Here is a 15,042-nt window from a genome sequence, read left to right as displayed (position 1 = left end):
TGTATCATCAATCAGCACCCCTCTCTTGACAAGCAGTTTCCTATTTATACCTGCTTACTGGACTCTCCACCTTTTTCTCACAGGCAATTTAACATACTTTAGAGTAAATTCATTATGTGTCCATTGGCCACACACACACACACACACACACAGAAATATACCCCAGGACTCTTCTCCATTGCTTTATTTTCATCTAGTTCATCTCCATCATCAAGACTTTGTTTGTACATATACTATGTTTAACCACTTTCCAGGAAGTAGTCACAGAATTTACAAACTGTAGAGGAACATAAGAAATCAAGTAGCTCAATCCCTTCAATTTACAAAGAGGGGGAGCGATGTGCTTAATATCTCACAGCAATTTAATGGCAGAACCAGCTTAGAATCCAGGCATCTGAAGTTCTACCCTGTACACTTTCCACTACACAATCATGCTCCCACTAACTGTACTTCCAAGGACGAATGAGATTCTTGCTACTAGCAGTGATTTTTATCAGTAAAGAAGTAAGATTATATAGCTATCCCATGTTCAAGATGTCTACTTATGTGCTATTTGCACCAGGGGCTAGGTAATTTATGTTCTTCTGTAACGAAGAACAGTATAAACTGAAGAGTGCGACAAGACATCAGTGTGGAGTACGGCTAGGAATGAAAATAGATTGGTTAAAAGGTAGCTCAGTGCTTGCTTTCATAATAAGGTTGTGAGGATTTTTACTTTTTTTTTTTTTTACCAAAGTGTTTTCATATGTGGAATTTAATCTTAGTCTTCAACAGGCCTGGGAGGTAGGTAGGTCAGGGCTTATTAGCTGAAGTGTACAGATAAAGAAAATGAGACTGAAAACAGTTCAGTGATTCTCCCAAGGTCACTCATCTAGTTAGTGACGAGGCCAGGGTTCACATGTGTCTCCTGCTTCCAAATCTCTTTCCTCTAGTCTAGACACATAATTCTAGTAGACCTTGAGTGATGACTACATATCCTGTGGACTGAACCTTACAGATTTCAATATGGTGAGACTGAAACATGCTGAGTACTACCAAGTGACAATCGTGGAGATATGAGTCTTATCACAAAAAGAGAAAAAAAAATGATCAGTTTCAAGATGGGACAGGGCAGATGAACGCTATATCATAGGTTGATACACAATTAAGAATCAACAAATTGAGATGCCATTTTCTCAATTTTTCTCTTTCTAGTAGGGGAAATGCAAAATAATAAACATGATCAAAATGATTTTTGCAGGTCTAAAAGTCTAAAAGTTTGAAGTTTCCCATGTGAATCATCTCTAAGAACCTTAAAAAGGTGGGCTATAAACACCCATACTGCAGTTTTATTAAAGAAAGGTCAGGTCAGGATCATATAATGCTGTCCAGAAGGCTGAGAAGAAAGGATTTAGGGACGGAGGGAAGCCTGTGAAAGAAGTCCCAGTGGCCTGCTGGGGCACACAGCAGGCTGAAGTCTGTTGAAGAAGCAGTGACAGATGAGGAAATGGAAGCATAGAGTGGACACGTTGTCTGCAGAAAGCTGTGGACGGAAGGGTGCCACAGTGTGTTCCTTGCTGATGAGGAAGAAGCTGCATAGGAAGAGGGCAAGAGACTAAGCAGGCAAGAGAGAGTGGGAAGGTCCTTTTGAGTCAAAACTGAGTTGTCAAAACTTTCCCGGCTGGTGTGAGTCCCTTTAAAAACTCACTACCTGCATGTGGCTCCAGACACAACACCTCAGAGAGGGAAGGTAGCCCAGGTCAAGACTGAGAAATCAGCATAAGATTTAGTAACAGATTGACTTTTCAAGACTATTACTGTGGGTATTTGTGGGTGTTTTTTTGGTCCGTTCTAAAAGCCCAGCTCAGACACTACAGCCTTAAGCAAGAACAGATGAGCAGAGACGTCCTGGACCCTGTCTAAAAGCTGATTCTTCCAAAAGGCACGACATTGTTAATTGGCCAGCTTATCAATGGATGCTCTTTCCCGTAGGCTTGTTTAGGAGTGGAAACAATACTGCTAGTCTGCTAGCAGTTTGCTGATTCCTGGCTTGGTCGTCTCCGAGGGGCAAGTGCAAGGCTGTGCCAGGATCTTCAGATGACTGGAACATACACAAGCACAGTGCTACCCATAGACGCCAGCGCTGAGCCAGGGTGCGGTTGAGCCCGAGCAGGGGGCATCCTCAAAGTGCTTCTTTATTTAAACTATGCTCCGGGGCGATGTTTCATAATGACCCCACACACCTAGTGCATACACACAGAGCAGCCTACACACACAGCCCACTGTGTTCGCTGGTCTGCTTGCTTTACTTTCCATCCCTCTAGGCAAGGTCCACAAATTAGCAGCCTTGTAACCCTCCCAGGATCCCGTTCTTGGGACCTTCAGAAGAAAAAGGCAGTCAGAGAAACATGAACGCGCTAATCGGAAAACCAGCGTTTCAGCCCACTCGGCCACGCGGGCCGTCCACACTAACGACTTTCACCTCCCCTCCCCTGGGCTGGCTGGAGGGGCGGGGAACCCGGCAGCAAGGAGGAGGACCAAAGAAGGGGGCCTGCTTGAATGAAACAATGTAACAATTGATGCGAGGCCTCGCCTTGCTCCCACTCCCCAGCGATCCTATAGGCGAGGTCCCAGTGCCTGCCACTCCCCATTGCTCCGTTTTCTTGTCCATTACGCGCTATCCCTCCGCCTCTCCTTCTTTCTTTTCTTTTCTTTTTTTTCCTTCTCCTTTTTCACCCTCTCTCCCCCTTTCTCCAGCTCCGTGTCATTTCCTCCTTGCGCTCGCTCACTGCCCCAGCGTCTCCAGCCGGGAGAGTGGGCGGAGCAGGGCGGTGCAGGGTGGCGTAGCGCTGGAGGGCGATGGTGGCGGAGCTGCTGGGGGCGGAGGCAACGTAGCCCCCGCGGAAAAGGAGCCCCGCGGCGCCTGAGTCGAGCGGAGGATGGAGAACCGGCCTGGGTCCTTCCAGTACGTCCCTGTGCAGCTGCAAGGGGGGGCGCCCTGGGGCTTCACCCTTAAGGGGGGTCTGGAACACTGCGAACCGCTCACAGTGTCTAAGGTAAGAACTGGCGGCTCTGTCCCAGCGGTGCCCAACTTTGAATGGGCAAGTGGGTGCGCAGCTGCCGCGGGACGGGGGCCTCAGACTAACTTTGAAACTTGGCCAGAGCTGGGGGTGAAAGCCCCACTGTGGAGCATAGCAGCACGGAGGGGTCTTGCCACCAGCCCAGGCGCAGACACCCCTTAAGGGTGGCGGGAGCACGGGATGAGAGCACGGCTGGCCCCCGACTAGAGCCCTGCGCGCAGACACATTCGGGAGGGCTCTGGGGCAGCTTCCCCCCACGTCTGGGCGGCTGGTCCCCTCAGTTTGAACTGGAGGAAGTGGTGGCTGTTGGGGGTTTCTCCTTGGAAGTTCCCGCGCCCCTACGGGATAGGCAACGCGGCTTGGCAGCTTTCTTAGCAGCGTTGGCCTTCCATCGACCGGCGGGCCGTCCCGCCTGGGCAGGTTGCAGGGCGAGGGTCTGGTGTGGGAACGGAGATGAGGCATCGGTGGCTTTCGTCAGCCACACTTCCCACGGCCGGACGCGCGCACATCCATTCAGCTGGCGGGGCGTTGCTGCTGCCAGTTCGGCTCGGCCTTTCCCTCTCTCCGGAGTCCTGCCCCAGCGCCGGCGAGATTTCCTGCACGTTGAGAAGTGTGGAGGAAACTTTTGCGCCATGGAGCGCAGCTGTGCTGGAGCTGCTGCCGCTGCTGCCAGGGTTTGTTTTAGGAGGCTGTGATCTGCTGGAAGCCAGTTGCAGCTGAAGTCAGGGGAGAGTAGCTCTCGGAGTGCTACAGAACCCCCAAGGCGAGCCGTCTCCGCTAGGGGTTGGGGTGGGGGTCGCTGGGGCTGTTACTGGGAAGAGGGATTTGTAGGACGACTCACCTTGAGGCGCCGGATTGCCAAGTGAACGAACTTCACTAACTTTATCCCATTTTTTTTTGTTTGTTTCTCTTTAATGCTCAAATCTGAAAGGCTCTTCTCCTTCCAACCCGCTCAAATTGCAGTTTAGGTTGTAGATGTGAGTTTGGGCTTGAGATAGAAAGATGTGGCTTCTTAGCAGGGAACAAATGTCACTTATCTCTTTGGCTTTTTAACGTTGGTCACATCTCAGCAGGGGTCTGCGAATGCCCTCCTTCCCCCCAACCTGTGCTGCTTTGGCCTTCCACTGGAGCTGCTCGGTAACTTGTAGTGCAGGGGTTCTTTAAGCCTCAGGGCCCACACTCTTCGTAACCCCGGGGTGTTGCCATGGGGTGTACCAATCAGCCTGAGCAGTCTGAGGTATGCTGAGGCTAAATTTTGAGGGGCTGTCAGAAAAACCTGGGATCTTGAGCCTCCCAAAACACCAATAACCAGCCCAGATCTTCATCCAGCATCCTTTTCCCTTATACTACTCATGTATTTCTAATCATTCGGAGATGCCTTTGTCACCCACTGTCACATCCCCTCCTAAGATACTCTCCCTCCAGTATTCTCTGGAGGGAGTAATAAGCTTTTTTTTTTTTTTTTTTTTTTTAAACAAAAACACTTTCAAACAACCTCTTTGGGGAAGGGAATCCTGGCCTTCAGGAATTTCTTCTAATCAAACTCCTCCTCTCCCCACTCTTTCCACCAAGGTCACAACTGGTTATGCAGCCCTCCATGGTCTGGCAGTTCCTCCCTTTCTTTTTCTCTTTACACCACTCACGGAATCTACACAGTATGCTTAGACAACCTGCCTTGGAGAGGTCATTTTTTTACCTCTGCCCAGGGCTGACCCATCCTGAGAGGCACCCCAGAGAGTGCTTGCTGCTGTGGTCCTGGATTGTTTTGTGAGCCAGTGAGAGCATGGCAGGGGTTGTTACTAAGTATGGGGCAGCCAGCAGTTTGTGGTCTGGCTGGGGGATTATTTGAGGGTAGATGAGGGTTTCCTTGGCCAAGCTGCTGAGGAAGTGACTGGTGTGTTGAGAGGCAGGGTGCCTTTTAATGATTCCCTTTCTGCTGAATGTACCGTTGACTCCTATTATATGAAGGCTCATTATTACATACATTTGGATATGCAGGGGGTAAAATCATTTCTCCCATCCCTCCCAAATAGCCTGGCTCCTTACAGTAAAAGCCAGCTCTATATAACTTGGTTATCCCCAAAATTATATAAAGGGACCATAGTATTTTCCTAAGTGCAGTGGTTGCCTGTAATTTTTTTTCTTGCCAAGACACACTGTGGCATATTTCATTAATCCCCTTTTCATTTTTCTACCTTAGTTTTGTTTCCCTTTATGCTTCAGAACAATACGGCTTTCTTCTTGAAAATAGCCTCAGTCTGCACATGCTGGTGAGGATGGGATAGAGGGCAGAGAAAGAGAATTGGATTAGCAGATCAAAAACTTGGGTTCTGATCTTTGCTCTGCTACTCACTACCTCTGGGATCCATGGTACATCACTTGCCCTTCCTGTGTTTAGGTGTCTGCTTGTGTACAATGAGGTTCAAGTGGGTGATCTTTAAATAAGACTATGACAGTCTAGTAGCCAATCCTTTATGCTAGCTCTGGCCCTTTTCTCATCAGAAGAGTTGTGGACTGAGGAAGATGATGCTTTGTTCCGTTTGCATACAGTGTTATTTAGTGTATTTGCATATCCCCTATTTCATTAGCCTTTTACAGCCACTCTGTGAGGCAGTCATCGAAGGTTGTGGAGAAACGGATGGAAAAACTGAGGTTATGACGCATTGAGTGTCTTCCCTAGTGTCTTGCCTAGTAAGTCAATGGTAGACTCCAAGTCTATTATATTTTTTGCTACTTGGAGACTTTCTTGATTCTTCTTGTAGCACTGCAGTTTGTGAAGGGGCATGGAGCAATACCTTTCAGGGATGTATCCAGTCTTGGCAGCCTCCTACCCCAGTGACCCTTTCCATGCTGACTGTGATTCCACAGTATATGAGGACTGGGTTGCAAACACTCTCTGATGGTGTCTGGGCTCATGGAGTAGGAGAAAACTGTTTTGGTAACTCCAAATCACAAGTGATGATCTCAGGTCAGGCAGAGACAGAGGTAAGGTGCAAGAACCATAGTGAGAAATGTTGGAGAACCTTCTTTGGTGTCATGGGAAAAAAACAAAAGTGATTTGGGTCTCAGTGGTGTGGTGTGCATGCTTGGAGATAGCTTGTGGAAAGGTGGAGACATCTTGGGAGTGGAGGAATTTGAGAAAAGGTGATTAGTGGGAAAAGAGTACATGGAGTGTAGAAGTCTACCTCATATTTGTCATGGAAGAACCTTTCGACCAGGAAATGATTAGGCTGGGGAAATCACCAATTCTTACCGGTTCCTGTGATTTCCCTGAATGTGGGGAATTCAGCTGCGCAAGTTATGGAGACAGGTATAGTCTTCTCCTGACAATCAAGTGACAAAGAAAGAGGAAATGTTAAAAAAAAAACAAACTACTATTGGTTACCCCAAGTGTTAAGGGACGGTTTCTGATTTCCCCATACGTTGTGGTATTCTCAAAAAAACGTGACCTACAAGGGAATTGGGCCATGACTTTGGTGTTATTAATTCCTTTGGCTAGTGTCTTATACTACCTCGTTGACCCCAGGGGCCTGTCTGGATGAAGTGGGGACTCTCTTCTAGTCAGATTTGTCTGTTTTGCCACCTAGGGGTCCCCTTCTACAGTGTAGACAGTCATCCATAAAGTTGGCTCCCCGCGCTGGAAAAGGTCCTCTTTTGGGATGGGTGACCTTTCCAAGGTTTTGGCACCAATGATTCTGCATTGAATAGGGCCTCTCAGAGGCCTCAGGGATTCAAATTGTATCCTCCTGTGGAGGGTGGGGTGTGTGTGTGTGTGTGTGTGTGTGCGTGCGCGCGCGCACCCGCATGTGCACATGTGTGAGAGAGAGTGTTGCTGAACTGTAGCATAAGGTTCCTATACTCATTCTGAGTTCTTGGAAATGTGCCCTGAGGTTGGCTGAGGGTGGAGAAAAGAAAGGGTAGAGACCAATGTAGGGATGCAGGAAAAGGAGAAGGAGAAAAATTGGGGAGGAGGACAAGACAGGGTTTTTTGGTCCTTTTATATATTTGCCCTTTTCCTGGCCCATTTTTGGTGGCAGTCTCTATCGGGCACAGTGGGGGTTAGTTACCACCCTGGAACAAAGTGGCGGGGGGTGGCAGAGTATCCTGGAAGAAAAAGAAGCTTCACCTCCTCCATTTAATGTGCACTGGTGTTGCTAATATCATTTTACCCTCTCTAGACCCAAGTCTCTGTTTGCAAAATGGGGGTAGGCATACCTGACCCATCTTTATTAACACAGATGATGTAAGAATGAATTGGGCAGACTCTAATATTGTTTACTGTCCTTAGCCTAGAAAAATGGCAGACCATGCTCTTTAAGTGTTTTTAGCCCCTCCCCCATCCCCACTGTGACCTTATTTCTAGAAGAAGCACACACACAGGCAGTTGAGATTTGAAGACTAAAGTCAGATTGAGGCTATCTTGTGGCTGGCAGTAAATTTGGCTGTGATTTTGAGTTCTTGTTGGGTGCAGAGGTAGTGTTATACAAGAAGTGATAGTTCCTATGAAACCTTCTTAGCTGTGTTACAGGCTGCGCCTACCCCCAGACCAGGGCTTGGCATTACGAAGGGACCTTCATGGGGTATGCTTCTTGGGTGCTTAGTCCAGCCTGGATACTTACATGAATCCCCTCCTCATCTCTGCCTCTAGAATCAGCAAAGATGTCTATGGCCTCAGTTCTGCAACTACTACTTTCTTCCAGAAAGTAGAAGGTATTTGAGGACATGGGGTAGGAATCCATCCAGAGAGATACAAAGAAGGTTGTAGGGAGGTAGAGCAAGAAGGACGGGTGGTGTGTCTGGTAACCCTTGGCTGAGCTTTGGGTACACACTACTTTTGGGCCTGCCGGGCTATCATAATACACCTGGTACCCTACTGAGATTCACACGTGTGCTCCCTGAAGTGAAAAAGACCAAGCCTGTTAGAGGGTTTTTCCTCTCCAAAAACTCAGACAAAGAAAATAATTCTACTCCAGCTGGAAGACACTTGAGCATTGTCCCTTAAAAAAAAGTAAATGATTTCCCCCTTTACATTCCCTAACCCCCTCCCAGGAATTTTTTTAAAGAGAAAAGAGAGACTCAGACTTGATGTTGGTGTTTATGGAGTGATTATCGGGAGGGAACATCATGGTTTTTATAGTTAGGCTTCTTCAGAACCAGGGGGTATAAAGATGCTGACCCATCTGAGAAAAGTTAATGAAGAACAGCAGAGATTATGTGAAGGGATGCTCTTACTACCCTCCCCCACACTCTGCCCCCCTCCCCCACCAAGCACCAAAGGGCAGACTCAACTCAGGGCTGCTAATCTAATGCTGTTCTTGGAGGAGTCCTAGAATCAAATTCTCACAGTGAGGAGGGCCTTTTGGAAGTCACCCGGTTTTTTTTTTTTTTTTTTTTTGAGGAAGATCAGCCCTGAGCTAACATCCATGCTAATCCTCCTCTTTTTGCTGAGGAAGACCGGCTCTGAGCTAACCTCTATTTCCAATCCTCCTCCTTTTTTTTTCCCCAAAGTCCCAGTAGATAGTTGTATATTGTAGTTGTACATCCTACTAGTTGCTGTATGTGGGATGCGGCCTCAGCATCGCCGGAGAAGCGGTGCGTCGGTGTGCACCCGGTTTCCGAACCCGGGCCACCAGTAGCGGAGCACGCGCACTTAACCACTAAGCCACGGGCCGGCCCTGAAGTCACCCGGTCTTAATCTTAACCAGTCCATGAGCCTCCTGTGCACTATCCCTGAGCTTGTTCTCCTATGGTCATGGGGGAGCGCACTCCCTTCTTAGCCAGTCCATTTCATTGTTGGAAAGTTTTGACTGTGGACAGCTTTTTCTTACATTGAGCTGCAATCATTCTCCCTCTACCTGCCATCCATGGGTCCTAGATCTACCTTCTGGGATCATGCAGAACAAGAATGCTTTCTCTGTCTTAGGACAGCCTTTGGGATGTCCAAAAACAAAGAGTATGTGCCCTTGTCTCACTTTTCTAGGCTGAAGAGCCCTAGCTCTTTCAGCTGTTCCTTACGAGATCTGAGATCCAGCCTCCTCTCCTGTTTTCTCCTCCCACTCTGGATGCACTCTGTCCATGTTCCTCTTGAGTTACAGAGCCCACAGCTGAATACAATAACTGAGGAAAGTCTCACCAAAGTTGAGTAGGACCATTAAAAAAAAAGTACAGCTGAAGACCACTTTGGCTCTTTCTGATGTCCATGCCATATGAAGACCCTGTGTCAAACAAAGCCTTTTAGTGGAAGTGCCTGTGCTGCTAAGCCATACCTGCCCAAGGCCTCTATGTAGGCGTCTGGGATAGCCACATAATAGACTTGAGACGGATATATTTTATCTCTTACTATTTTTTTAGAGTTGCCCCTAGCCCTGCCCCTAGCCCGGGCCAGCCTTGGGAAAAGTGTTCTAAGGGAGATGAGAGAGAATATATAAGCCCTGACTTCAAGGAGCATATATATTTATACAAAGAGTTACAGAGAAGGAATTTGTATAATAGAAGAAGGAAGCAGCATTTAATGAATAGTGTCAAAGTCAGAACTCTAGAACATCAGATTTATTTTGTTTTTTACCAACTGCTGGCTTGGAATCTGTAGGAGTAACCTCTCTGAACTTAATTTTCCCCTTCTGGGAAAAATAAGTGTCTCCAAGATTGAAGATGCTGACCATATGTGACATACAAGCAGTCTCCAACTTACAGAGCCCCTACGAAGGAATTTAGACACAGCAGTCCCCATCCCCAACCCCTGTCAGATATTTATCTCCTTGCACATTGCCACTGGCACTGACTGCAAAAGTGCCTGCTGTTGCTGCCATCCCTGGGTTCTGAGGTCTTCTGTCTGTACCTGCACTACCCACAAGAGTCACTCCTGTTGAAAGTCTTGCACCCCAGCCTCATCTTCTCGTGCTCCCACATCCACCAGTTTGTCACCTGAGCTGGGAAAATCCCTTTTCTTGCTACTAAAACCTTGATCAGGGGGTGTATTGGAATGGAGCTTAATCCTCGTTATTACTGAAGGATGAGAGGAGAAGAGAGAGAAAGGAGAAGAAGAGAAGAGAGAATGAAAGACGGAGTGGAAGTCTAGGAAACATGCCCCACTGACACAATGTTATTGTCAGTGGCTAGGTTCAGAACAGTTCTGGAGATGCCTATTTAATCTATAGTGTATGACTAATGAAATTACAGAAGCTACCCACTATTTCTAATAGTCTATCTACAGGAAACTGTATTCAAAGTGCCAAGCTGCTTATTTACAAAAGGTATTCTTGGAAAACAATCCATTCATAAGTTAGGGGCAAGTGCTCTAGATATCTCTGGTAAATAGATCCGGGGGGGGTGGTTTGGGGTTTATACTATGACTACTATCAGTGCCCAAGGTGTTCATATCCTCGATGCTGGGACCAGATGTGCGTGTGCGCACAGTGTAAGCAACGTTAAATTTCTCTCCAAAACTGAACTTTAGGTTTACCTGAGTTATCTTGTAATCAGCAAGGGACCCTTTTATATTGCTTATGTTGGTACCTAGATCACTTTCACTCAGCTTTTGTGGAGCCAATATTTTGTTTCCTGGTACTCCCCTGAAATACTCCCTTCAGACAGACTTCAATTAAGTCATTAATGAATAAGTTGAGATATTATTTTTCCTGGCCAAAGATTGTGTTCCAAGGACCGGGATTGGGTAGAGGTTTGTCCCCTTACACCCCTTTGCTCCCTCCAGTGTAAACAGGCCAAGTGGAAAGATCATCTTAGGCATTAGTTTTATAAGGGATGAACCGTTGTTCCTCACATCACCCTGGCATGTTTACTTGGGCACATAGCCATCCTGGCTGGGCAGTGATGTTGCAAAGATCAAGATGACTTGGTTTCTCAAGAGACTAACCCCTCCTCTTTGACTTTACCTCCACTCCCTCCTCTTTTAGCGCAAGTCTGTGACTATGCCATGTCACAGAGTGAGCACTGCCTAGTAGCAACAGAGTCCCATTTTCTATGCACCCAGGCTGCCCTTCTTTCATGTCCAGTCTTTGGTTCCCAGCCCCCACCCATCAGCACTAGTTGCTTGAGGCCTACATTTTAGACTGTCTCATTCAAGTGCCACTGCCTCTTTGTTCATTCATTGGCTGCCCTGCCCTCTGTCCAAAACCCAACTTTTGTTCTTCTTTGGTCATAGTGGGCCCTTCTAGTCTGCTATACCATCTTGGTCCCTCTTGGCTCAGCCCTGCTTCCAGTGGTGGATGAGAGAAGCTCGCAGAGTTAAGGTTAATAAAGTTTGAAAACACTCATCAAATTGATAACCAGATCAGGGGCAAATTTTCTCACACTGTGTCTCTCTCTATCCTGTTTCAGTGGAGGATGGGACCTTTGTCACATTTCTGATACTCTTATCAACTTGCTGAGTAATCTTGTCATGTTACTTCACCTCTCTGTACCTTCCTGTTTCTTCTCCGAGTCTTCATGGGGCAAGCTTCTGCTTTATTGAAGGGTTGCTAAGGGCTCCAAGATCCTTGCTTGGTCTAGGCTGTGGAAGTGTGAAGACTAACTGACAGCAGGGAGTTCTTACAGTGCATTGCTTTTCTCCACACTACTACTTCCTATCTTTCCAGAAGTGGCTGTTTCCTGGTATGTTCTCAGGGACGGCATGCGGCATGGTCTGTTAACTTTCACTCAAGTCTTTTAATGTTACATCTGAGAGGAATGCAAGAGGTGGGACAATTTGACAGGATCAAGGGTTAAGCCCAGTGACGGACGGACCATTTGTGGTGTCTTCTGGCCCCCATCCTAATGCCACTCAGCAGATTCCCAGCTGTATGGTCATCTCTCTTCCTGAGCCTCTGGCAGGGAAGTTTTGGATGGTTCTCCTATACTGCCTTTCACGGTCCATCAGAAATTGATTTTTCTTTTGGGGGAGGGGGTTGAGGGTGAGATAGGTAGAGCTGGGAGTAAAGCAGGTTCAACTAGTTATTCTGGAAAAGGTTTAGAGTCGCATGGCTGCAGCCCCATCTTGCTTATGAGAAGATGACAAGCTAAAGCCTTGTCTTTGTTGAGCTGCCTTGCTGTTTTCCATTTCTTTTTGTTTGTGTTTGATGTAAGTAAAAGCTCCTGTGAAAACTTCTGCATGTAGGCAGCTTTTGATGGCATCTTATCTGACTGAGAGGGTGAGTGATGACATATTGGAGCCTCAGGGCTGAGTAAGGTCTTGACTCTTATGTTCTTTGGAGGACTTGATTGAGAGTTTGAGAGTTTGGAGCTCTGTGTTAATTTAAATTTGCAATTAGGGAGTATCAAGATAACAGATTGAAAAGTACACCAGGTAGGTACCTGGATACTCTACTTGTGTGGATGTGCCTCACTGGGTGGAAGCCATGTATTTTGGTTGGATCTTAGCAGCTTCTTGAACCCAAAGGGTGATCAAGACCTAGATATGGTGGGATAGAAGAGGTAGTAGATCTGCTATGTGGCAAATACTGCTGCTTCTAGGTGTTTTACATATATTCTCATTTAATTTTTACAGTAACTCTTTGAGGTAGATATTGATGTCCCCATTGTGCAGATGAGAGGACTGAGGCTCAGGAGAAGTTAAGTAACAGATGCTAAGTCACGCAGTAAGTAGAAGAGCTGGCATTCAAATTTACTTCTGTCTGACTCCAAATCCCAGGTCGTTTCTACAATCCATGTTTACATAGGTGAAAGAAGGAAAGAGAAAGAAAAAGAACTGGATAAGAATATGAGGCAGCGGGGGGAAGAAATGAGATAGAGAAATGAGAGAAAAAATGAAAGAGAGAAAGAGAGAGAGAGAAATGAGAGAAATGTAATTTAGTGCAAAAACTGGTAATAGTACCAATACACGCCCCCCAAGGATCAGGGTCAAAGGAATGTTTTTGTTTTGTTTTGTTTTAAATTTCAAATCAAGGTAAGGGGTATGAGCTTGGATTGCGAAGACATGAAGTTCAGTCTTTGCTATGCCACTCATTATTTGTGTGTCCTTGAGCGAGTCATTTCCCTCTTGGGATCTCAATTTCCTCTTTTGCAAAATGAAAATAATAAAACTTGCACTTTTTTTAGTAGGGAGGGAGATTGATTTTATCCTTTATCTCATATAAATACTAGATGTGTATGTGAATTAAGAAAGAAATAAAAAACATTCCACAGGTGTCCCTTATTAAAAATGAAGTGTATGCAGTTACCGAATCTTTGATTGTGTGAAATGACAGGACACCTTTAATGTGATGTCTGATGCTGCCAGAAGTTGGAAGACCAGACATGACTTCTGGCTAATGTCGGAACAGCAGGCAATTTGAAAGGCTGTGCTAAACCTTGTTTGGCTCCTACCTAAGAGCTCTCAGTTAAGCCTCTAACCAATCAATCAATCATTCAACCAACCAGTCAACACATATTTGTTGAGCACTTTGTAAAGTGCCTAACCCTAAACTAGAGACTATAAGAGATAGCCACCATAGAAGACCTGTTCCCTGGAAATGACGGTTTTGTTGAAGAGTGCAAGCCCAGGAAACAAAAACTTTTAAGTGCTGAAACCGTGGGATAGGATCTAAGAGCAACATTTATTCAGTGGGAAGAGATTTCATTATGGGCTGATGTGGTCGGGAAACTTTGTAGAAAAAGGAAGAAGAATTGGAGCTAGGCCTTGAGAGAGATATAGGATTTAGGTAGGTTGGAGAGGAAGAAAGGCATTTATTGCAGTTAGTGCAAGAGCTGCATGTCCTAAAGTGCAGACAGGAAACTGAGGCTGGTTGGTTCACCCCACAATGAACTGACTAACAGCATGAACTCCCCAAGGGCAGGGTATATGTTGTTTGTTCATTTATTCACTTATTAATTCATTCGTTAAATTTATTCAGTACCTGTTCTAGGAGCTGAGATATTCTTCGTATGGCCTATGAAACCAACACAGAGCTCCATAAATGTCACTTTTATTTGTTTTCTGACAAATACTTTCATAGTGCATATCCTGGGCCAGGCACTGGTTTTCTAACTTACATATTAACTCACTTATTAACCCCATTTTACAGATGAGGAAATTGAGGCATAGGGAGGAACTTGCCCAATGTCATACTGCTTGTGTGGGTGGATAAATGAGTCAATGGAGATCTGCTTGATTGTTGCAGAGTAATAGGATATAGAGGTGAATGGATTTGTGCCAGTTATTCTGAAGAACACAGAAAACTGGGCTATAGAATGGATTCAGGTTGGAAGTAGGTAGCCATTGTGTTGTTTTGGAGGATTAGAGTTAGTGTATTAAAAATAAAGCACCTAGCACAGTACCAGCCACATAAGCGCTTCCATGAGGAAAGACCTGAACTGAACAATAGGAAGGGGTATTTTGAGGGAATCAGTCATCTTGGCGATGTGCTGACTGTTGTTATATATTAGCAAGTTGCCAGAGGTTAGTGGTAATACACACCATTTGGATCTGAAGAAATGAAGGAGAGGTAGGAGTTAGAGATGAATCCAATATTTCTTATCTAGAAGGCTCTAAGTGGTGATGGAGATTGGGAGGGATAACCAGTTTTAGTTCAATTTGGGATCTTCTGAGACCGAGGTGTCTGTAGGACAATCAAGTTAAGAAGTCCCATAGGCAGTTCGAAAAAAGGATTTGTTTATTTAAGGCCATTGATCAGTTAAAACAACAAATCATTATTTTAGGAACATAATGGTTAACACAGACAGTTTACTAAATCTGCTGTTTGTTGTGGAAATGAGTTAATTGCCAGACAATCTCATGCCCCAACAGACATTGGAACAGGCCTGCATTGTTATTTAGTAGGCTTTTCTGGTCATAGCTTTGTCTTGCTATCTGCTCCAATCTGTGGGATGCCTAGTCACCTGAGGTGCTACTGGCTGAAGTTCTTCTGTTTAATTTAGTACCTTTAAGTGATGGGAAAGTCCAGAAATCAAACAAACAAAAATTAGAAGAAACTGTCAAAACACCAAACTTCAGACATAAAGCTTGAAATGTTAAAAGGTTTGAGACTGT

At 45.8% G+C, this 15,042-nt stretch overlaps 1 protein-coding gene across 2 annotated transcripts in view; it reads left to right on the top strand.

Moving 5' to 3' along the window:
* The first annotated feature begins 2,690 nt into the window (after positions 1–2,690).
* The window catches only part of SHROOM4 (shroom family member 4), a 186,591-nt gene continuing 174,239 nt past the window's right edge, over positions 2,691–15,042 (top strand). The window contains exon 1 of one of the 2 annotated variants that reach the window (XM_058535877.1): positions 2,691–3,035. In XM_058535877.1, the coding sequence (XP_058391860.1) occupies positions 2,919–3,035 (117 nt within the window). In that variant the 5' untranslated portion in view covers positions 2,691–2,918. The remainder of the gene's footprint in view (positions 3,036–15,042) is intronic. The other variant, XM_058535878.1, reaches the window with a different exon arrangement.

This window comes from Diceros bicornis, chromosome X (assembly GCF_020826845.1).
Source record: "Diceros bicornis minor isolate mBicDic1 chromosome X, mDicBic1.mat.cur, whole genome shotgun sequence".
NCBI lineage: Eukaryota > Metazoa > Chordata > Mammalia > Perissodactyla > Rhinocerotidae > Diceros > Diceros bicornis.
This window is presented reverse-complemented; position numbering and strand designations above follow the sequence as displayed.